The sequence below is a fragment of the Electrona antarctica genome (assembly GCF_951216825.1).
Source record: "Electrona antarctica genome assembly, chromosome: 19".
Taxonomy (NCBI): Eukaryota; Metazoa; Chordata; class Actinopteri; order Myctophiformes; family Myctophidae; genus Electrona; species Electrona antarctica.
Window position 1 is genome coordinate 35939028 of NC_136800.1, and position 25327 is coordinate 35964354.

The 25327-nt window shown below is 42.3% G+C and overlaps 2 protein-coding genes across 5 annotated transcripts in view; both read left to right on the forward strand.

Annotated features, from left to right (window-relative positions):
* The window catches only part of arhgef18a (rho/rac guanine nucleotide exchange factor (GEF) 18a), a 34536-nt gene extending 16988 nt beyond the window's left edge, over window positions 1-17548 (forward strand). For 3 of the 4 annotated variants that reach the window (XM_079530013.1, XM_079530011.1, XM_079530012.1), the window contains exons 9-22: window positions 2535-2652; window positions 3858-4112; window positions 6266-6342; window positions 7261-7439; window positions 8077-8147; window positions 8579-8758; window positions 9106-9240; window positions 9481-9599; window positions 13075-13137; window positions 13264-13311; window positions 14021-14479; window positions 15198-15540; window positions 16006-16110; window positions 16336-17548. In XM_079530013.1, the coding sequence (XP_079386139.1) occupies window positions 2535-2652; window positions 3858-4112; window positions 6266-6342; window positions 7261-7439; window positions 8077-8147; window positions 8579-8758; window positions 9106-9240; window positions 9481-9599; window positions 13075-13137; window positions 13264-13311; window positions 14021-14479; window positions 15198-15540; window positions 16006-16110; window positions 16336-16508 (2325 nt within the window). In that variant the 3' untranslated portion in view covers window positions 16509-17548. The remainder of the gene's footprint in view (window positions 1-2534; window positions 2653-3857; window positions 4113-6265; window positions 6343-7260; window positions 7440-8076; window positions 8148-8578; window positions 8759-9105; window positions 9241-9480; window positions 9600-13074; window positions 13138-13263; window positions 13312-14020; window positions 14480-15197; window positions 15541-16005; window positions 16111-16335) is intronic. The other variant, XR_013792427.1, reaches the window with a different exon arrangement.
* Window positions 17549-24061: 6513 nt separating this feature from the next.
* LOC306943301 (dnaJ homolog subfamily A member 4-like) lies at window positions 24062-25231 on the forward strand (the record flags this gene model as incomplete). Its single annotated transcript, XM_079529539.1, has 1 exon — window positions 24062-25231. The coding sequence occupies one exon, from the start codon at window positions 24062-24064 to the stop codon at window positions 25229-25231; it is 1170 nt and encodes a 389-aa protein (XP_079385665.1).
* Window positions 25232-25327: the final 96 nt, after the last annotated feature.

The window sequence follows — 25327 nt, forward strand, 5'->3', positions numbered from 1 at the left end:
CCGGTGCACTTCCCCTTTCTTGAGATTCTAACTCCCTTTTTCTGTTGAATTTCTTGAACTCCAACTTGTCAGTAAATGACTACATGGATGGACTCATCATAGGTCACCAGGTCATTCAGCGCACTTCCCCTTTCTTGAGATTCTAACTCCCTTTTTCTGTTGAATTTCTTGAACTCCAACTTGTCAGTAAATGACATGGATGGACTCATCATAGGTCACCAGGTCATTCAGTTCACGGTTTCTCAACTAGTGGAAAGAACATTTAAAAAAATCAACAAATCCTACATTACTAAATGCATGGTCAGGGACCACATGCAATACCTCCACGGACCACCAGTGGTCCACGGACCACCTGTTGAAAACCCATGGTCTACTAGATGGACGTGTGTATGCACGTACAGAGATTTTGTGCATTAATTATTTAATACTCCTATCTGTATCAATATGAATGTGTATATTAGAGTGTTCTAGATAGATGTAATCATACATCAGAGCATTTCAATGTGGCCTACTAGGGAAGTTTCATGGTGATCACTAGTTCTTACGTTTTTTCATCCTATTCACATGTATATAGGTGAAAATAACAAAATGTGTGATAAATATGAAAAAGCTGCTCCTGTGGAAGTGTTATCATATATTAATTTACTTATATTGACCTTCTAAACAATTTAATATAGGTATGGTTTTGCCCACTCATTTCGTAATGAAAACTTGTCTGGCTCATGGACTAAATTAGGGGTTCAGAGTATTGCTCAAGGACACTGAGGGAGTGAACTGAACGAACTTGGAACCTAGCTGTTCCCATCCAGCTGCTCTACCGGCCACTCTACCCCTGAGCCACTGCTGACACAGACAGTGAATGCTGCACTGTTGAAGATGTGGGCATTTTCCATGTAGAAAAATATTTATGTTTTACAGAGAATGGTGCTAAAAGCAGATAAAGAAGTCAGGAGTTCACACACTGCAGGTCTTAATTAAGCACCAGTACTGACATTTTGAGGAGACATGCAGTCTGAAGAAGAGCCTGTCTGCTCAAAGTGTGACTATTGGTGCTTGATTCAAATCTGCAAAGGAAGGATGTTTTGTTGCCTCATAAGTCATAACTATGGATCATAGGAATGGACTACTGTACGTGACAACCAGGAATAGTCTGGTGACCACCGGAGAGACTGGTGACAGCCGGAATATAGACGAATATAGAGGAACTTGCGGTGAGGCCTTTAGGAGGGCCATTCAAGCCGCAAGCGGAGCCTGCAGCACCACCATGCAGAACCATTGCGGCTTGAGAATCAACCACTCCTGAATGACGTGCCTGGTGGGAGACTGGTGCAACAGACAGGTCCCACAGAGCCTAGTCCGTCCACGCGCCAGTTCCTCTCACTCCCAGTTCCGGCAGAGTAGTTCCAGAGCATCGGATTGTGTGGCCCTGGTCTTTGATTATGATGATTACTATATTTACCCAGGGTATCTGGGCTAAGCTCAAGAACTTGTTTCCAGCCAGGCCCTGCTCATAGAACACATTTCATCGTAGTGGTTCAATGCCTTGTTCAAGGGCACTTCAGCGGTGGTAATTTTAACGTGTCGGACCGCTGATTCGAACTGGCGACCTTCCGGTATCAAGACCGCTCCGCTATCCGTTCGGCCACCGCTGCCACTTTCCCTAATGGGACTGATCAAGGGTAGCTACTGGGACGTAAGTCGGGACTTGATTACCCCCGGCTGGGTCACCTGAGTGAGGGGTATGATGTTGCGAGACCCGAAACCCGATTGCCTTAGGATACATCACTGAGGATACGTCCCAGGTACATCCATGTGATGTACCTGATGTTTGTTTTTGCGTCCAGTAATAAACATTAAAGTATGTGGTTGAAAACAACCAGAATTAAAAGTACTGTACAATACAAGTTACCAACAAACCAAAGATATACTGCACATCACCATGATGATATGGCTTAAAGTTTACCTTGACCTTGGCGTGCACGGCATGCAGAGCAGTGTCTCAGAACACATAACTTGGTGTCTTACCCCAAAGTGTCTGTAGCAGCAGGCCACGTATTAGTAGTATAGTATATTTAATAGATGTATGTTTACCAGAAGTACTGTACATAATTGTAAGCACGTAGGGCAGGAGCCTATCTCTTGTTTCTGTAGTGTGAGCTGTGAGGCAGCTTGATGTACACAAGTACACCCCCTGGACATGACGCTAGTATGTCGAAGGGATCCAACGATGATGGTGCCAAGTAGGGAGGCACTGGGTCCCATTTTTCAGAGTCTTTGGTATGACCCTTATAACACGATGGGAACTATGCACAAAACAAACTTTTTTACAAACTTTTTCACTTGTAAAACTGTGATAATAAAGATGATTCTGACCCGGCCGGGGATCGAACCCCGACCTCCCAGTCATAGGGCGGATGCCGGACACTAACCACAGGGCCACTGAGCTGGACATTGTTGTACATAATTGTGCAATCCTATAAAAATGTATATGAATTTAATGTGGGTTCTTTTTTTTTTCTTCGTGTATTTAACAGAGAATCGGTCAGTCACCCATTGTGAGAAGACAGGGTGTCCCTGATTGTTTTCTTTTGGTGACTCAACGCATCACAAAATACCCTGTCCTAGTGGAGCGCCTTTTACAGAACACTGAAGGTACGTACTGTATAAATGTCATCTGCATTTAAGTTCCTCCCTCTACAGATGTCACTGCAACAAATATGGTTTTACTATCACCACCAGGCTGGGAGACGGAGATTATGATTCTGCCTGTGTGTAACCACTGGACTAATTGGCGTTAAACCTTTGCACCCACACTCCTAGTACTGTAGGTCAAGGAACTTATCCCATTTTGGGCGGGAACCCCTTTTGGTGTTAGCATTATGTTATGCTTTAGCTATTGAAAAATAGCAGATCTACAAGCTCATAGCGCGCCACCGAGTGGCGCGCTACGAGCTTGTAGGTCTGCTATTTTTGAAAAATCGTAGAACGACATAGCTTTTTCAGAAAACTGTCAGGATGTAGAAGACATTTTCAGAATCTGATCTCAGGTCAAAATGGGTTAAGGAAGCTGCTTTACTTTTGGCCGTTATTTGGACATTTCTTCCAAGAGGTTGTAGTGTCACTTGTACAGGGATTACAAGGACATTTGTACCTACTGGAAGTTGGCTCTTGATTAGTACCAATCCTGTCCAAACTAACGTTTGGATGTATGTAGACTGCTGGATGTATGTAGACAGCTGTCAGCCCTGTCTAGGCAATCCACCCTGGTGGAGATGTGGTCTGCGGAGCATTTGTTGTCACTGGGCTGTAGGAGGAAGTAAACGGCATTTCTATATTTGGGTGGGACTCTTGACTCTTGAGGATAAATGTATTATAAATTCGAACAACTGAGACATGACGATGTTGGATTTATTCCAAATGTATGCTGAGATATCTATATTCGCTATGGGTTTTCTACATTTCCTTGTTGGCTTCAGTCAGTTTTGAGTCATTGATTTTATTCTCTGCATCTACCTGTTGATGTAGTGAACACAAATCACTTAAACCCTATACACTTGACCCGGGACTGCAGAGGTCTACTTGGTCCCTTCCTTTTTCCTCCTCCAAATCTCTTCATAGAAAGTAACCAATGTGAGCTTATAGATCTGCTCATTTCAACAAATATTTGCCTACATGCCCAGAATAGGGACACTAGGGTTCATGTAACCACATGAACCCTAGTGTTATTGCTTTATGAAACAAACTGAATTGTGGTATATACATTTTACGTACATTTTGAGTGATTGATTTGAGGTAGTTCCTCGCAAGTCACTGTTTTAACCTCCTTGATCCTCATGTCTCCCCATCCTCTCTTCCAGTCGACACAGAGGAACATGAGTCCCTGGTGACGGCCATGGCTGTGATCCGAGACACCATCTCCCAGGTGGACGCCAATGTCAATGACTACAAGAACGCTGTGCGGCTGACTGTCATCAGCCGCAGTCTGGAGCCCAAGTCCCTTGGTCGCCTGAAGGGTGGCAGACTCTTCCGCGGAGAGGACCTGGTCCAGGGAGCTAGAACACTGCTACATGAGGGCACCATCATTTGGAAAGCAGCTTCGGGCAAAAACAAAGGTGGGCACTGGTCAAACCCTCCCTGACTGGGGCACTGGTCAAACCCTCCCTGAGTGGGCACTGGTCAAACCCTCCCTGACTGGGGAGTGGGCACTGGTCAAACCCTCCCTGACTGGGGAGTGGGCACTGGTCAAACCCTCCCTGACTGGGGAGTTGACTTCAATGTTGCTTAGTTAGATCGATTTCAAGTGTTCTATTCAATTTGTGGGATTCTTATCTGATTTGTATCATAGATACTGTATAATACATATGTGTTTACCGTCCTAATTTTTTTTGGAGGGATGCTACCCTCCTATGCCCGTGTTTGTGTAAACACAAACATTGGCTGATGATTGGCTGATCACCCCATAGCGATGATTTGATTGGCTGAGCAAAGTACATATTGAAGCTAAAAGTGAGGATGCAAATTGTGATTGGCCAGAATGAGATATGTGATGATGTATGATGATAAGAGCTTCAGACAGGTGTGATTTTCTTGTTTAAATAATGAGGGCAATCGGTGAAACATGTAAGCTACCATTGTGGTTGGCTTAGATTTTATTTAGCAAATTCCTCAAGCCTTGGTGTTGAATGAATAGTCCCGGTTATTAATCAAAGAAACCAATTCAGTCAGACAACTTGAATTGAATAAATATATTTATTGAGCATAATGCTGCGTTCACACGGGCAGATGCAAAGATACTGTCTACCATTCATTTTCAATGGAAGCTAGCGACATGAAGATACAAAGATACATCTGACATTTGTAGCTACTGCAAAAGCTACAACAGCTGCAAAGCTACATAAAAGTTGAGCTGGTTTCAACTTCAGCTACAAAGCTACAAATACGCTGTGTACTGTAACTTTGCATCTTTGTATCTTTGGCATCTGCCAGTGTGACTGTGAACGCAGCATTAGAATAATATTTGAGCATAGATATCTGACACAGTCTGGACAGTGACACACGGGGAGTTTGAATGGGGCGGTACAACTGTCAAACGGTAACGCAGGTGTCCTAAAGCCCAAACCACACCAAAGAGTCGGTTCGGGACAAAACGTTTAAGGTAAACCACACCAAGGCAACTCATTGAGTTGCAAGGAGTTGCATTGGTGTGGTTGACCTTAAAAACGTTTTGTACCGACCCTTTGGTGTGGTTTGGGCTTTAGGCGGGCTCAGGGAGGACAGAACCTCCCATGGAGCAAAGGGCAAAACCCCGCTTGATCTAGACTTTCAGTGTGTGTGTCTACTGTATGTAAAGCACCTTGGATAAAGGTGCTATATAAATGCACCATTTACCATGTATCTCTTCCCATCATTATGAAGCAGAATTCACCAAGTGTTGGATTGTTCCCCCACTAATGGGGAACGTGAGCTTGTTTTAAACCAGACAGGTGTGAGACTGTCATGTTAGTTTTACTACTTACTGATGACTTACTGATGATGTGTTGTTGCAACACTAAGTCAGCTCAGTATGAGAGGACTCGCAGGTTCAGAGGTTTGGTGCATAGTTGTGCTTGGCTGAGGAGGAACTGGAGAGGCTCATGACTGAACGCCTCTAGCAGAACTACTGTATGACCACAATCTATTGAGAATCAACCCTCGAGTCATGGCTCTATGGGAGCCATGGGGTCAAATATCAGCATTAGTGGTTAGGTTTTGTTAAAACCGCAGCACAAAGCAGAACAACAGCATACATATGTGATTTAATACTGTTGCTGTGGCATCCAGTAACATTCCCACAACATGGAAGTTGATATAATTGCAAGTATCCTTTTACAAGACTGCTCAAATTGGGAAGCAATAAATCTAAATAACTTTTGTTCACACACACAAAAATATATATTTTACTGTACAATGTTTGAGGTGGTATTATTCACAGCAGGGAATTCTGCAATACTGTGTGCTACTGTGCTTTGATATAATGTCTACAGAGATTAAGCGTTGACTTAACATATAAACACTTCCCTCGCAACCTTTTTAGTGCTTTTATGACTTATTTTTATATATCAACGAATCGATTAGTCACCTCACTTGTAGAATAGCAGATCTACAAGCGCTGAGCTTGTATGTAGAATATAGATTTACAATAGTTTAAATCGATTAGTTTGACAAACAACCTGCTGCATCTCTAGTATGACATATTGATATGATTGTCTCCATATCCTGCTCACAGACATCCATGCTGTGCTGCTGACCGACGTGCTTCTGCTCTTGCAAGAAAAAGATCAGAAGTTTGTATTTGCTACTGTGGTGAGTTCGCCACGATCATCAGCTGACTTGCTTGCTTTGCGTGGCAAAATGTCATGCATTCACATCTGCTATAACAATGTATCTGCTATTAATTGTACATATCATCATATTATTTAATAATACTGTGTGCAATGTGTGAAATGACCATCATTGTCTTACCTAGACACACAGTAACATGTTTAACCCATTAAAAACGGGAAAGCATCTGTGCCATTTTGGATTTTTGCATTGGCTATTCAAAAATAGCAGATGTACAAGCTCACAGCGTGTCACTTTGTGCAGTGCTGCGAGCTTTTACATCTGCTATTTTTTACATTTTTGAAAAATCTTGAAAGAACTACTGGTTTACAAGGCATTTATAGAATCTGCCTCAGGTCTTAAAGGACCACTTCACCACTTTTCAACATCTCTTCATATAATTGGTCCTCACTAATGTTCATGATAAAACACCACCATTTTTTCCTACTCAGTCTGTGTCTCATAGGAGGGATTTGGGCAGTTCGGACACACGTCCACCAGTGACATCATCATTAGGCAGATTTTTTTTAAAACAAGATTTGTTTTAAAATATATTTAGATTCTTATTATCGTGAGAACGATGGCTTCAACTTTTGCATTGCAACCTTTCAGGAAAAGAAAGCCTGCCGTTTCTATTAGCTTGGATTTACCATCGATGATGTCACTGGTGGACGGGTTTCTGAACTGCCTACAGCCTTCCTATGAGACACAGACTGAGTAGAAAAAAATGGTGGTATTTTATCATGAACATTAGTTAGGACCAATTATAGGAAGAGAAGTTGAAAAGTGGTGAAGTGGTCCTTTAATAGGTTAAGACACTGACTTCTAGTTACTATTAGATGATGAATCCTGCCGGTTGTTCTCATTGTCATCATGGATCTTCTCTCCCGCTTGCTGCAGGACAACAAGCCATCTGTAATCTCCCTCCAGAGGCTAATCGCCCGGGAAGTGGCCCATGAGGACAAAGCCATGTTCCTCATCTGCGCCTCCTCACAGCTGCCGGAGATGTATGAGATCCACACCAGCTCCAAGGCGGACCGTGACACTTGGATGACCCTGATCCGGGACGCTGTGGACAGGTAGGCTGGACGGAGGGCTTTTTAGTGGGGCAACTTAAGTTTCAGCTTCACCCAGCTGAGAGCAGCCCACAGAGGAGTGCAAAGAGGGGAGACGTTAGGGGTTAAGTGTCTTGCTCAGGGCCTGGGCCATGGCTCAGTGGTCCAGGCACCTTGCCTGGTAATCCAGTCTGGCAGTGTGCCGCGGGTTCGACTCCCGATCCCGACGGCCTTTACTGCATGTCTTCCCCCCATCTCTCTCCCCATTTCCTGTCAGCCTACTGTCTGTCCCTCCATAAAATATATAAAAATAAAGGCGAAAGCCACAAAAAAAAAACATTTAAAAAGAGTCTTGCTCAGGGACACTTTGACACATTGCTGAGGTCCTGAATCGAACCTGGGACGTTAGGGCTCTCTGACATATTCAGCATATGGCCAGCTCAGTTTTTCTCACGTAATTCAGAAAACGATATATTTGTGTAGCTGATTCTAAACTCTACTGTGTGTATCACTGTCCCAAACAATGAGGTAAACAATGGAAATGAAAATAAGGGCAAAACAAAGTAGGAAAACAACAAAGTAGGAAAATATTTGCATTTGAACCAGGTGCTACAGTGTGGTTCACATGGTACTTAAACTTAATTATAATGGTGTGTTCCAGTTGTCCAGAGGGAGAGGAGGAGCTGTGCAGTGAGCAGGAGGCCAGAGCCACCAGGCTCAAAGAATTCCAGGGTAAGACATTGAAACTTGACCTTTTGTGTCAGATATCGGTAGTCTTCCAGGGTTAAACTTTTGAAAGGATTTCTAGGAACATATAATTTAATAATTTGCCTTTCTTCAAACACAATATAACACATAGGAACCCAATTCTGCCACTGAAAACTACATTTGAGGCCTATGTATTTTTTTCCCCCTTACAATTGCAACTTTATTTCTCAGAACAATTCAGTGCTGAAGTTTTTTCCTGATAATTCTGACATTTTTATAACCTTTTAATAACATGCCTCACAGTACCATGTGTATACCTTTTTATTGGGAGACCCTTTTTATTGGGAGAGCCATTGTTCCATGTATGCTAAGTTTGCCAAAACGTAATCAGAAATCTGTGTTCATGGATTGACGTGCGTGCATGTGTGTGACTATGTTTGGTGGTCTTCTCCCAGAGCAACTGACGATGAGGGACACCCAGATAGTGCAGAGTCTGACAGAGAAACTGCAGCTCTTTGCCACGTACGGCGAGGCCATTACCGGTCTGGAGACCTCCCACACCAGATTGCTGCTACGCGGAGATGCCTCCGACCTCCAGCAGGGGGAGACTCTGCTCAAAGGAGCCATCACCGAGGGTAGGTGGAGCAAGACGATAACCTGTCTGCATTCAGAGCTGGGTTGAATAGCGTTGAATGCATATAAAGTGTACAATTTGTTTTAATCTGCTCCTGTGACTGTTGCCAGCCATAGGAAAGAAAGTCTGAATACTTGAATCAAATATGACTCTTCATAGTGGTCATGGTCTGCAGTTGTTCTGTAGACCCTGTTTTCAATTGTGACTCAGGTTAAACTGAAGCAAATCTTAACTTAAATCTGATATAGAGCATTCTCAATTATTTTGTGGACACTGGATTGACTCAATGTGGATTTCCATCGAATTCGGTTCTCGCCATTCCTGACTTGTCAGGTCTTGTGTCCACAGTGGAGAACCTGCAGAACATGCTGATGTCAGAGATGAGAGATTGTCCACAGGAGGGCCAGGGCCCTGGAAGCCATCTCAAGAGGGCACAGACCTTTGCAGGGTTTGACAGCAGCCCCTCTCCCAGCCAGAGTCACAGTAAGCCTGACTCTCCTGATTATTCCATTAGCCTACTGTAGGTGAATGGGAATGCTGCAGCTGGAAGTCAGTGTCCAGTTCCCCAGCAGCCTCCGAGCCAGCTTGCTAGTTACGCTAGCATACTCGTACTGTCTAAACCTTATCCTTGGAGCCACAACACATTTTGTTGATGGTAAAAAGCTAGGAATCATATACAAATGTTGTATTAATATAATGCATAACATGATTTTACCTTCCCAGATGAAAATGTAGCTGAGAGACCTGGTAGTGCAGAGGGCAGTCCCTTGGAGAGCAGTAGCCAGGCCCCCTCTGACCCCCAACAAACGGAAATTGACTTCTCTGAGAGCCAGGAACTGTCTGTAAGTGAATATCCTGGGAATTTGTGTTTTATAATGGTCGTGTCTGTAGCAGCACTAAATGATATGAAGAATTATGAAATTACATTTAACCACTTAAACCCTATTCTGAGTTCCCAGAAGTTTTCTCCAGCTCCCGCATTACAAGTCTTAAGGTGCAAATCAACGCATTGTGAGCTTGTAGATTTAACATGTTTTTGAGGGCTATGCCCAGCTTTGTGTGAATCATAGCAATACTTTGGTTGGCTGAGCACGGAATTGAGATGATTTTTTTTTTTAACAATATATTTATTGCATTTTTCTTTTTTTAAACAAACAGACAATACAACAGAACAATACACAATACATAATACAGACAATACAATTACTTTAAAAAACCAACAAACAAACAAAAACAAAACAAACATACAGTACATACATATAAATACAGTATATTAAAATAAAATAAGGGCACTTAGACTGGTAACAACAACAAGACCAAATAGCTGCATAGAGTACAATTAAACATTTTCAGTTTCCACCATTAAATAAGACAAATCATTAACCGTAATATACTGGATATACCGTCCCCATATCCTATCAAACATCTCTTGTTTATTTTTCAGAGTATAAGTGATTCTTTCCAGAGGAAGACAAAATGACAGCTCCCTAAACCACTGAGAAATACTGGGTTTGCCTATCTTTTTCCACGATAAAGCTATAGCCCTTTTGGCTTGTAGTAAACATAAATCTAGAAATCTTTGTTCGCTACTCTGAATCTTATGGCCAGGTGGATAAAGACCTAAAAGAAACAGTTTCGGGTCAAGCTCAATATTTATCAACAATATCTTCTGAATCTCCCTCCTTACTTCTTCCCAGAATTCTTTCACTCTTGGGCATGCCCACAGACAATGGAAAAGTGTACCTTTGTCTTTACCACATCTGATACAAGTATCTGGAATATCTGCACTAAATTTATTTAATTTCTCTGGAGTGATATACACCCTCATCAGCCAATTATATTGCAATAGTTTTAACCGAGTGTTACCCGTCTGGGATTGAGCCTCCGTACAGGCTGTGCTCCACTCTTCCAGTGTCAATTCCTCTTGTAGATCAGCCTTCCATGCATTATATTTGGATTCAGAGGATTCGGGAGAGAATTCTACTAACATAGAGTATAAGTCAGAAATGATGCCCCTATTAAAGGGGTTTCTGATAAGCTCTTTCTCTATTATTGACAGGGGAGGGAGTGTCAAAGAGTTCACCTGTTTAACCCCTATAAAGCTTCTGAGTTGTAAATACTTAAAGAAGTGTGTACGAGGTAAATTGTATTTAGCAGCTAGTTCATCAAAAGAGTAGATTCCCCCTTTTGTCAAAAACATCCTTCCATTGTTTAATCCCTTTCTCAGCCCATATCTTGAAGCCCCCATCCGCCCTAACTGGGGTGAAATGTTCATTTCCCCAAATTGGGCTGAATCGAAAACTGGGTTGGATATCCAAAAGATACAGTCTGACATCCTGCCAAACTTTAATCATGTTTTTAACAATAGGATTAGCGGTATATCTTTTCAGTTTTTTACTCGAATTAGAGTAGAGATATTCGGGCAGCGGGAGCTTCAAAGAGTATGATTCAATGTTCCTCCACGTAGGGGATCCCTTCTCTGTATAATAGAACATTATAGTTCTCAGCTGAGCTGCCCAATAGTACCATAACACATTAGGGCACTTTAGCCCTCCTCTATCATAAGGTAGATATAACAGAGATAAACGGAGCCTGGGGCGTCGGTTATTCCAAATACAAGTAAGACGCGCGAACGCGGGAAGCGAACGCAGCTCGTAAATTGCAAAAACAACAATTAGAATAAATTACGTAATTTTGTAAGGTTTTTTTTAAGTTCTCTTTTTTTGTGTTTAAGTTTTTTTCTTAAGTTAAGTTTTTTTTAAGTTTTTCTTTCCTTTTAAAGTTTCCTTTTTAAGTTTTTTTTTAAGTTAAGTTTTTTTTTAAGTTAAGTTTTTAAAGTTTTTCCTTTTTAAGTTTTTTTTAAGTTAAGTTTTTTTTTAAGTTAAGTTTTTTTTTAAGTTTTTCTTTCCTTTTAAAGTTTTTCGTTTTTAAGTTTTTTTTTTTAAGTTAAGTTTTTTGTGTGTGCGTTTTTCCTTAAGTTTTTTTTTTAAGTTAAGTTTTTTTTTAAGTTAAGTGTTAAGTTAAGTTTTGTGTGTGTGTGCGTTTTTCCTTAAGTTTTTTTTTTAAGTTAAGTTTTTTTTTAAGTTAAGTTTTTTTTAAGTTAAGTTTTTTGTGTGCGTGCGTGTGTGTGTGTGTGTGTGTGTGTGTGTGTGTGTGTGTGTGTGTTTTTGTGTGTGATACAGCTGCGCCCTCTGGTGGTGGGCGGGTGGTGTTACAGCGTGACACACACACAGACACACACACACACAGACGTGATCTGCTGGGTCTCATAGTAAATGCTCACTGCGTTCGCAAAAATTACGAAACAATTTTTCCATTTTAGTAAAAAAACCGTCAGGAGGCGGCAAAGGGATATTCTGAAACAAATACAACAGTTTAGGGAGTGTGTTCATTTTGAGGATATTTATTCTACCTATAAGAGAAATTGAAAGGTTTGACCATCTGTCCAACGCCTCAGTAATAGACTCTATAATTGGGTTATAATTCTGATCTACCACATCTTCTAGTTTAGGGACAATCTGGATACCTAAATAGGTAAATTTGTCTACCGTTCTAAAGTGACTTGTGTAATTCGGCGGATTAGCTCTCTCTTTTGGGTTAAGGAGCATTATAGAAGATTTTGAATTGTTAACTTTATAACCGGATATACTGCCAAATTGCTTAATAAGCTCCATAAGCCTTGGTATTGACTGTTCCAGATTTTTTAGAAAAAGAATCACGTCATCAGCATATAAAGCAATTTGATGATCAAACCCGCCAATATTTATACCTGTAATTCTTGTACTTCCCCTCACCGCTACAGCAAAAGGCTCTATTGCGATTAAAAACAAAAGGGGGGATAAAGGGCATCCTTGTCTGCAGCCCCTACCTATCCTTAGCTGCTTTGATACAATATTATTGGTGATTACTTCTGCATAATTGAGATGATTTGATTGGCAAAGTACGTATTGAGGATAAAAAGTGAGGGCAGAATAGTGAAGACGTAAATTGCGATCAGCCGGAATGAGATGATGTATGATTATAAGAGCGCCTCTCACTTGACACAGGTGTGATTATTTTATTCACTGCAGAGATCTTTGCACACTGAGCAATTTCTGTTATTGGTCAATCTGTTTTTAACATATCCGCAGAAATCAAACTGGGTTTGAATAAAGAAATTAAAAATGTACACACTCTCACAGCCACTCCTCGAATGTAAATTCAATTTCTTCTTTTCGTGTAGATAAAACTGACTGTGTGCAAGGGGATTAGGATCAAATAATTCATACAGATGTTGAACATGGAGCACTTACTGTACATTACCATTTCTATTTCAAGGCTGACTATGAGCCCCCGATGCCATGTTGGAACTCCACCTTCAATTCCTTGCACGAGGAAGAAGTAGGACATTTTAGTTTTAATCATTCCGTTTTTCTCTTAATTTCATTTAAATTCACAAGGGAATGTACTGCATATATATAACCCTTTAATTCCTAGTCTGCAAATGTATCTCCTTTTTCTCTTTAGTTCTTCGATAAGGTGGTAATGCTTTCACAGAGGCTATACAGCTTGCAGGTAAGAGACGGAACATTACTCTGATATCAATATTCATACCCTTATATCTCTGTTGGTGTCGTTCCTAAAAGTTTCTAATGCACAGTACTTCTTATACTTAAATGAACAAATCCAAACCACAATTATGATTTTCCTAACATTACCTTGAACTTGAACCTAACTTACTGCATATCATTATTCAAGCTTACTTATTGAAGCCATTTAATAATAATAATAATAAAACTTTATTTGTAGCACCTTTCATGACATGAAATGCAGCTCAAAGTGCTTTACAGAGCAATGAAGAGAAAAAAAAGAAAAGCAAGGCATAAACATTAAAAAACAAGAGCAGTAATGCAATACAGTGAGGACATGAATAACAAAAGAAATTAAAAAAACAAATCAATTAAAAGCAAGAGTGTAGAAGTGGGTCTTGAGCTGTGCTTTAAAAATGTCTACAGAGGCTGCCTGTCGAAGCTACAGTGGGAGTTTGTTCCACGCCGTCGGCCCGTAGAAGCAAAAAGCTGCTTCCCCGTATTTTTTAGTTGCCATCTTTTTTAGGCAAAGCGAGCAGGCCAGCAGTGGAAGACCTTAGGGGGCGGTTTGGGACATATTTAGGCAGGCAGTCATGTAGGTAGGAAGGTGCGAGACCATTGAGAGCTTTATAAACAAGTAAAATAATTTTAAAATGATGTCAATTTAAATGACTTTACATTTCACACACACGCAGGCCATCATCACGCAACAGGACAGCCAGCTGGAACTGCAGCGCGTGTCCCTGTCGGAGCGCGAGCGGCCCGCCCGCCACCGCGGCAGCATGCTGCTGGAGCAGGAGAAGCAGCGCAACCTTGAGAAGCAGCGCGAGGAGGCGGCCAAGTTCCAGAAGCTGCAGGCGCAGCACCAGCAGGAGCGCAAGCTCTGGGAGAAGGAGCGGGAGCGCCAGCGCATTCAGGCCGAGGTGCTGGGGGAGCAGCTGGTGTGGCGGGAGGAGGAGTGCCGGACGCTGGAGGAGCGGCTGGACGAGGAGCGCGCTGAGCTGGAGAACAACAGAGAGGCCTACCAGCAGGACCTGGCCACGCTGCGCGAGGCCAAGCAGAAGGTGGAGAAGGAAAACGAGTGGATCGAGCAGCAGCAGAAGAAGTTTAAGAAACAGCTCGGCGTGCAGGGCCACTACGACAACCATGGACAGGTGATGCACTGTTTGATATTCATATTATATCATTAAGTTAAAACTATTTCTTTCTTCTTTAAAAAAAAAAAAATCAAAACAAAGTATTTTTGTAAAAACAAAAGTTCTATATTCTTATAGTAATCTTTGCTATAGAGTGTCGCAGTCCCGCCCCCTCGAGAGATCCGGAAAAGAAATCCCCATCATTTTCCCCATAGACTTTTCAGAAAGTATTTATTTAAAGACGTTTACGCCGCGGACAAAGTCAACTCTTGTCGTGACAAATCATGACAATAAACACAATGTTTTGGGCCAAACAAAGAATTAGAAAGTAGAAAAAACGGCAGGTTACAACACTTTTTTTGTTGTTTTTCTTCTTTGTAATTATTTGTTTTGTCCAAAATATTGTGTTTGTTGTCATGATTTGTCACGACTCGAGTTGGCTTCGTACGACGCTTAAACGGTCTTTAAATAAATATTTTTTTAAATGTCTGGGAAAAATGCATTGGGATTAATTTCCTGGGCCTGGTGTCGTCATGAAAGGGGGCGCTGTAGAGGCTTCAACGCGTCGGGCACCCTAGTTATTAATTAAAGGTACTTCAGTCTTCGGTTGCAGTTGGACTGCAACTTATTTCAGCTTTAAATTGAAGTCATTCATTGTGTTTCATATATAATTTATTTGACAACTCTTCCTATCCTTAGTATCCTATAATTTATTTGATTCATTTTCCTATCCCAGCCTCAGGGATTGTCATACTACCACTCGTTCCGATCAGATGTGGGAGGTAGAGGGGGAGGTGCCCTGATGTCAAGCCCCAAGTCCCACATCCGCATACCCACCATTGACCTGGGTGAAGTGCCCCCGGTGCCTCCCCGCAGGGAGAGCAGCATCAGCCCCCTGCCTGTCAAGGCTGAGGTGCCCATCCACCTGGTCAGCACCACCAACCAGTCCCACAAGCCTGGGGCTGTGCAGCAGCAGATCCCCACCAAGCTGGCAGCCCTCGGCAAGGGGGCAGCCCTCGGCAAGGGAGGAGGGAAGAGCTTCAGGACCAAAGGCTCCCATCAGAGAACGCACAGTGCAGGTCAGGAAGACACAGCTGTGTTCAAATAATCTCATCTCATTTCAGTAAAGTTTAATATGTATGATCATATTTTTAGCCTTTCTAAATCAATTTATTCACCATCTTATTAGACTCGATATCCATGCGCTCATAACGCATCTCAATGCTCATTCATCATTTTGGCCAGAGGAATTTAGGCTGACGTTGACCTTGCCTTTTTTGTATGAAAAACGGGGCTGCTGCTAAGCTTGACTTTTGGGCAATATGGCCAGTGGGCAGCCAATCACAGACTTGCATAATGTGAACACTATTAGCTGGCTGAAATCATTATCATCCATGGATAGCAAATAGCACATGTCCATGCATGCAGTATCGCAGACATTAGCCTTATAGTAGTTTGTCTTTCCTCATCCAGCGTCTATAGACATGACTCAGATGGTCCCCATCAGACATTAGCCTTATAGTAGTTTGTCTTTCCTCATCCAGCGTCTATAGACATGACTCAGATGGTCCCCATCAGAGTGACTGGTAAAGAGGGAGGGAGTCTACGAGCCAAAAGGAACAACAGTCCCCAAAGGATCCATCACTCGGGTAGGAGAATGCATTTTTTTCCATTGAATTGTTCCTCGACATTCAAAAATTATAGTTTAACAGTTTCTCTGCGTAACCCGCGTTCCCATGGGACTATTTTCCGCCGGATTTTCGCCGATCAAAGCTGCAAATACTTCGGCGTATGCTCCAAAGGTAATAAGACAATCTAGGCAGCCTAGGTAGGATGAATTTAAAGCCCTTCAATTTGTGCCCTTCTCCATACAGTGGATCGTTTCACTCCTCCAGGACCAGCTGGTGTGAAGGTCTCTCAATCTTTCAGTGTACACAAGAGGAGCAGCGAATTGCTCCCACCACCACCACCTCCTTTCCCCAAAGACATAACTTCTTTCCCCAAAGACGTGATCAAAAGGGAAAAAGAACGCGTAATATTCCTTTAGAAGTGGGGCGGCTGGGGCCAGACGCCATGTTTCTGGACGAGGATCCTGTGTGAAGGGCGATGCAGATGGACAGTTGGAATTATGCAAATCTGCTTTTAAGACTTTAGGAATGATTCCATGTTAAAGATGAGGAATTATTCCATGTTCAAGATGGACTGTAAGTATGTATAGTAGGAACGTGTGTTCATGCTAAACAATATCATGATGTGTTGTAATTATTATTAATATTAGAGAACTTGATTTCACAGCTCCACTGAACGTGAAGAACAAGCACAGAGGTACCACTGCCCACGTTTTTTTAGAGATGGTGTGCAAAAATGAAGTTATTTAAGCAGAAAAAGAGACAATTTTTACCAATATTGTACATGATTATTGTGGCATACACTGTAGTTATTTTTATACAAATTTGAAATATTACTTCACTTTTGTATTGCCAAAGTCTGTTCCCAGGAGTTTTATTTTATCTTTTTGTAAAAAGAAATGAAATTGGGTCATGTCTATAACCATTTGGCACTCATGTCATCATGTTTTATTTTAATTGAAGATATGGTATTGTGATGAAAGTGCACAAATATTACTGTGTTTATGTTGATGTAGAGTGGCAATCAATCGCATATTTCAGAATGGTCAGGACACTCTTTCAGTCGAACCATGTTTCTGTTGTAATTGGTGTCTATGAAAGAACAGTGTTGTTCACTTGGTACACACTTGGTAAAGGGGATATTTTGTAAATTTCCCACTGTGAAAGGTGACTGAAATGTCAGTTTCACAATATTAACACTCATCGGATAAGTTTTCAGTTGCAGCTAGATGGAGTTGCTTATAGCGTTTGAGAGACTATAATGGATTTGGTCCCAAGTCAAAATGTGGATTGCTATGTTAAACATGTTTAAGGAATGAATGTTGTAAATAATGTTGTGTTTTATGATCTGATGCAAGTCATTAGCATTTAGTTCTTTCATTTTTAAAATCTACTGATGTCCTGCTACTGAGTTTCCTATCCCCAGCAAATGGGTTGTGGAATAAAACTGTTACAGATTCCGAAACTTTGAGTTATTTTTTTTTAAATGAATGAAAGGCCACACTGGATTCCAGAGGTGTGCTGGTAGCTCAGAGCACATAAGGTTCTAGTAGTAAAAATCACACCTGTGTGAAGTGAGGGGCGCTCTTATCATCGTACATCATCATACATTCCGGCCAATCAGAATTTGCGTCCTCACCATCGTCTTCAATGTTTGTTTACACAAACACTCAAAGCTGGCCATTCATTGTCAATGGCATTCAATGTTTGTGCTAGGACAATGTTTACACAAACACCCAAAGCTGGACATAGGAGAGGCTAGCGCCCCTCAATGAAATGTGGGGATTGTCATCCCTTCTTTCTTTTATTTCTGCCGTTCATGTTGCACAGCGGAATTCCCACAATACTTGTGACGCTTTAGATGACTTATGAGGAAAAGAAACCGATTTGCATGATGCATGTCTCAGAAAAGCTTCCATACTTTGATCTCCCTTTTTGAAGGTCTTCATGGGAATGACTTGTCCAGCCATGCACCACACCCTGATGTAGGCTGAAATAGTAGTACAGATACTGTACAAACCGTAACAAAACATGCAAGTCATCTCCAGCAGCCTGTGTCAGCAGAAAGATTGTCTTTCTCTGCAACTGAGCTTCATTAGGCCTCACTGCTCACCGGGCCAGGGCAGACCACCTGATCGGACGGGCATCTACCGTCCCCCGAGGGTGGCCTGGAGGTCTCGGACATGCTATTCAGTCAGGGAGCCTCGATCATAGGGCAATTGATTTATTTTACAGGGTTTCAGAGGAAAGGGAATCCTTATGCAGCACATAAACTGATCTTATCTCACTGTTCATGGGCAGCATATTGTAGCAAACGCCAATGCTTGTATTGTGGGATATTTGGCCACTTTGGCCAAATCTCTGTGGCTGGAAGGCCAGATTGTAGATTGACTAATGTTTTTAAAACTAATGAGGATTAACTAGCAGCAAGAATACAATTTGTATAAATCAAGATTACCGTGTTTACTATTGTCAACTATCAACAAGAAATAGACTTCAGAAATTATTTTTTCATGCTTTTAAGAAAAAAATCACACCCGTGTGAACTGAGTGGTGCAAGGTCTTATATAGCCTGATCAGCTGTGGTCTGACGTAATGTCAGTGACCATGCTCACCTGTGCTGTACACAGGTACACAAACATAGATACAGACAAAGCTGGTTGTTGGAGTGGTTTGCACCACTCAAAAAATAACCTTATCTATAAGCATGTTTTACCTGTTTCTACCATGAGATATTCCATGTAAAACCTTTATTTAAACTCTAAAGTTACTATAGAAAATCACAACTTGTCACTTTATAAAAATTTGAAATAAGAATTTAAGAAAACAAATCTGAATCATTGATCTCTACATGATTTGGCATGGCACAATATGGCTTTAGGACTTCATGTGTACTTGTCTGTGACATCAGTCATCCAAGATTATGTATTAAAGTTTCATAAAGTATTAAACATGACATTTAGATAACCTCCACTAAATTAAAACAAAAAAAATCACACCCGATTGAAGTGAGGGGCGCTAATACATTTTAAGTCTATCTCATGTTGATTAGGTGATGTAATGGTGATGTAAAACAAACGGTGCCAACACAAACATTAAATGCCATTAACAATAGAGACAATATGACATAAATGTTCCCTTCATTGTCAATGGCGTTTTTAAAACAAACATTGAACTAAAAACAAACATTAAACCTGTATATAGGAGGGGCTAGCGCCCCTCAAAAATAGTGGAGGTAGTATACAGTAAGTTAAACCTCTGGTACTGAAGCGCTGATATCCAGCAGTTGGTGAGATTAGCTCAAGACAGAAAGACACAGGCATGCTATAAAAAAAGATCACACTTGTGTGAAGTGAGGGGCACTATTATCATCATACATCACATTCTGTACTTAGCCAATCAAATCATCTCAAATTTGGTACACGCAGACACACAAAGCTGGGCATAGCGCCCCTCAAAAAGCTTGTGCTTAAATATTGACCAAAATAAATTGCTTACAGTAGGGACAATGTCAGACTATATAGTCCAAGACCTATAGGCTAATTGCAATTTTATTTTGTTCATTCCTTTTTTGTCTTTTTTTATTTTGCCAATTAGGTTAGTAGAGATGGGAAACTGAGAAGAGAAAGAGCAAGGACATAGCCTACAACACACGTACGTGTGCAACATGGTGTACAGTGAGTGTTTGCATATAGTCTATCTATGGTGCAGGCGTCGGGTGTATGATTCGGTCCACATACACCACTGCCACACCGTTGTATGCTGCCAAGGCCACAGGCCTATAAGATGGACAACAATCCACTCAGTTTCTGTCCTAAAAAAGAAATACATTTAAATGTATCGCCGTCGTACGCATGTTTGTTTGGGTCCAATCTGAGAATCCATCGTCAAAAAATAAAGGAAAAACAGTCTGTCTCGAGAGACTAGTTTGGGTCAAACACAACGATTGCGGCCACGGCCATATAGCATTTGTTTACGGACAAGGTTTCTGTCCTCTGCTGCTGTATTCTCCATTTAAAGCCTTCCTACACACTGGACAGGTGTCATGCATTTCCAGCCATGGCACTATACAGTCTGAATGGAAAAGGTGATGACAAGGCAGCTGTCTAACCGGCTCACCCAACCTGAAGTCATCCTTACACACTGGACACTCCATACTGCGGTCTGCTTGTTCCTGAGAGATGTTGACTGTTGGGAGAGAGGATATCCTTTCCTTCTCTGCTGGAGGAGGGCCGGTGTTCTCAAATTGATCTAGCAACTGTGTTAGGATAGCGTCTAAACCTCCCTGTCCATACACATAGTCCCCTGGATTAGAGTGCAACAACCCCATATTCGTCCATACGGGTCTATGGGCCCGGGGTGGCTGTGAGGGTGTGGCTCGATGCCGCTCTACCGGATGATACCGACGGTACTGATCTGCGTAGTGATTATCTAAAGGTCTGTACATGTCACCCTGGTGGTGATGGTGGATATCATCAGCAGGACGGTAGTGGTCCTGACCTCTACGGTCAGTCGAATGGTGCCTGTCATCATGATGATGGTAGTGGTCATCATCATGATGCTGGCGGCTATGGGCTCTCTGATTCAGCCACCAATTAGATTCTTCAAGGTGATGGTGGATGTCAATATCGTGACAGGAGTCATCAGGCAGAGGACAGTAGTTTCCTGGCCTACTGCTGGAACTGGGAATAAAGCTCCTGGACCAATCCCCTTGCTGAGGCTGGTGTCTGTCATGCTCGTGGAAGCTGTCAAAGTGGCGTTGGTAGCTATCATCGGGCAAGGTATGAGAGCTGTCATTGGACTGATGGCAGACAGCACCATGCTGAGGGCGATGCGTGTACCTGTTGTCACGTTGGCTGCCTTCCGTGTGTAGAGACTCATTGCGGACTAACGCAGACCTTTCGGACTGACGTAGCGGCATCAGCTGACGTGTGGATGAAGCCTCATCCTCTTGGATCTGGAGCCGTGACATGACACGTTGCGAAGAGCTAGAAATCATATCTGTAAGACGTAGCACTTCCCGTCGCAGTTGGTAATTTTCCTCTCTCATCCTATATCGCAGTTGGTCAGGCTCCTCTCTCATGCTATGAGTACATCCTAGAACATCGGTGAAGATATCTGGTCTGGCCTGCTCATGAACAGAGGTGCGGTCACTGCGGTGCATGGTACGGAACTTGAACTCATACTCATCAGGATATGATGGCGGGTGATGGTGCCGCCGGGGATGGTCTACATCACGGTCTAGCCCTGGCCTGAACATCTTGGTTTAGGCTTCAAGAGATATTGCTTGAATAGTGTTTGGATCAATACTGTAAGTGTTCCAGATGACGGCTTTTAGTGATTCTCAGGTGGTTTGGGTTTGTGATGGAAAAGAACGCAGTACAATGTCTGACTAACCTCACAATATGCTTGTGATGTTAGAAACCGTGAAAGAGTTGTGAAGGTTATCCTTTCCTTTTATACAATTGATGCCGTGATGTAGACGTGATGTAGAGGTCCATATTAGGCAATGTATTTTCCTACAGCTTTTGTCAGGTCAAATGTCCGCCAAATATGACTTTATGAATTTAACCAACCAATCACATAAATTCAGTTGTTCATGAGATGATGTATGATGATGTATAATGATATATAATTTGGGCGGCTGTGGCTCAGGAGGTAGAGCAGGTCGTCCAATGATCCCTGGGTCGGCGGTTCGAATCCCGGCTCCTCCTGTCCACATGTCGAAGTGTCCTTGGGCAAGACACTGAACCCTACATTGCCTCCAATGAGTCGGTTGGCGTGAGCTCGCCACCATTGGTGTGTGAATGTGGGAAGTGAGGACGCTGGCGTCGACTGTTCGCCGCTTCACCTCCCAATGTATGTATGAATGAACCATTGTAAAGCGCTTTGAGCACTTGGAAAAGCGCCCCTCACTTCACACAGTTGTGATTTTTATTGTGATAATCCACCAGTGATAGATTATCGCAATAAAACTGCAGTGCTTAAATGTGGATGTCTAGAATCTAGACATGGTGATCTAGACTCTAGATCACCATCAAAGGTTTGTTAGAAATGGGCTTGACCATTTCCTTGGTCCTTGAAGATCTTGTTCAGGACTACACTCCACCCAGAGCTCTAAGAGGTAGGGATAGGGGGTATGTCATATCCCCAAACGGGTATGGAGTATGGACTAATAATAAGAAAAGAATCACACCCGTGTGAACTGAGTGGTGTAAGGTCTTATATAGACTGATCAGCTGTGGTCTGACGTAATGTCTGAAGTAATGAAGTCACACCCGTGTGAACTGGGTGACCATAGCAACCATGCTCATTTTTTGGTACGAACAGACAGACAGACAAACTAACACAGCCAGTTGTAGGAGTGGTTTACACCACTCAAAAAGTACTCTAACATATGGAATTAATTATGTACTGTAGTAAAGGAGGCTGAAAACAACAGTCAAAAAAGAACACGCACATCCAAGTGCCTACTAGGCAGGGTGCTGGATTAAACAAAGTCACAAGTAAGTAAATGAAAGAAATCTGCACACCATTTTCTGCTCCCAGAACTTTCTTTACTTAAAGTGGTAACATTTCGAGCCGTAGCCCTTCACATGATGAAAGTCTGAAGAGGAGGTAGGGCCCTCATCAGGTAGGGCCTGTTGAGCCAGGCGCGGCTGCACTAATAACTACTTTGGGGCAGGCCTGTCTAGATTTGAATGGACAGGTATCAGTCAAAAGGGAGACATCGAAGAGGAAGGATGGATGGGGATGGATCAATGGAATGTCAACAGGTAAGCTCCATATATGGAGATCTAAGGGTTTGAGGTCAGATGTAGAGTTGCTGGCCAATATTGATGAAATCAGGGATCTCCATATATGGGCATTCCCATGTATGGGCTTAATATTGATGATCAGGGATCTCCATCCCTGATGTCACGTGATGCCACCAACCAAACAACTGACTGACGGGAAATGCACGATTTCATAGTAAATGCGACCTGTGGTCGCAAAATATGAATATTGGCCACAATCATGCACAAACCCCATGTGAAAACATTTTGTGCTGAGGACCATTACAAGATTGTGTTGTTAAAACATTTCAATAGTCTGGTTATGTGTGCAACACCGCCACCTCCTGTCTATAATAGCTACCTGACTCAAATTTCCAACATTAAAACAGTAGCTGCTGTTTGCCTTATTACTTTAGATTAGATGAATTGAATAACAACACTGGGCTTCTGCGTTTTACACACTATTAGGGTTTTATTATTAAATTCTATTGCGATCAATTCAAATGCAGTACATTTAATTGAATTTGTACAATTAGTACAGGCACAATTTATTTCTACTTTACTTTAGTATTTCCAATTTTCAACAATTTTAGTTCTACTCCACTACATCTCAGAGGCAAATTAGTTAGTGCAAATTTGTTAGTGCTCTAAACAAGTTAGTGCTCTAAACAAACATTAAAAGTCCATAGACTTGGCTGCCATATGACGTAATTCAGAAAGCCAGTTGTTGGAGGGGCTCAACCCCTCAAAAACTATGGGTGCCAAAGAATTCTAATCATGTGGATCCGCATGGGACCAGTGTGGCCCCAATGTGCATCTCAGACTTCATGTTGCCAGCCAGTGACGTCAATGGTGTCATCTATATGGACTATATACGGTATATTTGCAACAAGTTTATAACATCACTCCAGATTTGGGCAATATTTCAGCCTGGTCTTACTTTAGGTTAGATATTTCCAAATATTTTAATGTGTAAAGAAATCCATAGAGGTAAAGCTGTGGCTGGCAGTGTGCACAACATATGACCCTGATCGAGGTCAAACCGTTTGCGAGATCTGCTCTGAACCACTCCAGATAGACAAGACCCTCTTAAGACGGCTGACCTCTGAGGAGCCACGCCGTAAAAGGTGACGCAGGCGTTCTATCTTCCATAGAAGCACAATAATCTACGGCATAGCAGTCGCAGGGTGGTCATCATGGTTCATGAAACAAGCTATTATGACATCTTGGGTGTTAGTCCCAAAGCCTCGCCTGAAGAAATCAAACAAGCTTATAGAAAACTTGCATTGAAATATCACCCAGACAAGAATCCTAATGAAGGAGAGAGGTTCAAGCTCATTTCCCAAGCATATGATGTGCTATCAAATCCAAAGAAGAGGGCCTTGTACGACAGAGGAGGAGAACAAGCTATCAAGGAAGGTGGCTTGGGTGGAGGGGGATGCCCCATGAACATTTTCAACATGTTCTTTGGTGAAAGAATGCAGAGACGAGGTAAGAATGTAGTTCATCAGTTTGCCGTCACCCTGGAAGAGATGTACAATGGAACCAGCAGAAAAGTTGGGATCCAGAAAAATGTCATTTGTGAAAAGTGCGAAGGTTATGGTGGTAAGACAGGTTCACTGGAGAGTTGCTCAAGTTGTAACGGAGAAGGTTTCCAGATCCACGAACAACAGATCATACCGGGCATGATTCAGTCCATACGTAGAGTGTGTGCTGACTGTCGAGGACAGGGCGAGCGTTTTAACTCCAAGGACCGTTGCAAGACATGCAATGGGCACAAGGTGGAACGCAAAAAAAAGATTATTGAAGTTCACATTGACAAAGGAATGAGACATGGTCAGAAAATTATACTCCATGGTGAAGGTGACCAGGTACCAGGCCTGGAGCCTGGTGACATGATCATTGTGCTGGATCAGAGGGAGCATCCTGTTTTCCAGAGACGGGGGGATAATCTGGTAATGAAAATGGTTATCAAACTGGTTGATGCTCTTTGTGGTTTTAAGAGGACTATTCACACATTAGACAACAGAACGCTGCTCATCTGCTCACAGCCAGGTGAAGTTGTGAAGCCCAATGACCTGAAATGTATCCAGAATGAAGGCATGCCAATTTACAAGGATCCTTATGAAAAGGGATGGCTATTCATTCAGTTCCTGGTGGAATTCCCTGAGAAGGACTGGCTTCCAGAACATCTAATGCACCAGCTGGAAAATCTGCTACCTCCCAGGGAGGATGTGATTATATCCGATGACACGGAGGAAGTCATTCTCAGCGAAGTGGAACCTCAGTTACAACAGAGAAGCCAACGTGAGGTTTATGAAGATAATGAGGGTTCCCGGGGTGACGTTCAATGTCAGGCACAGTAAATGTATGCAAAATACAGGTAAATGTGAAGATCAAGGTTTAAACCATGCCTTAAGATCCTCTTCATTTCAATACTGATAAATAAACCACAAATTGGG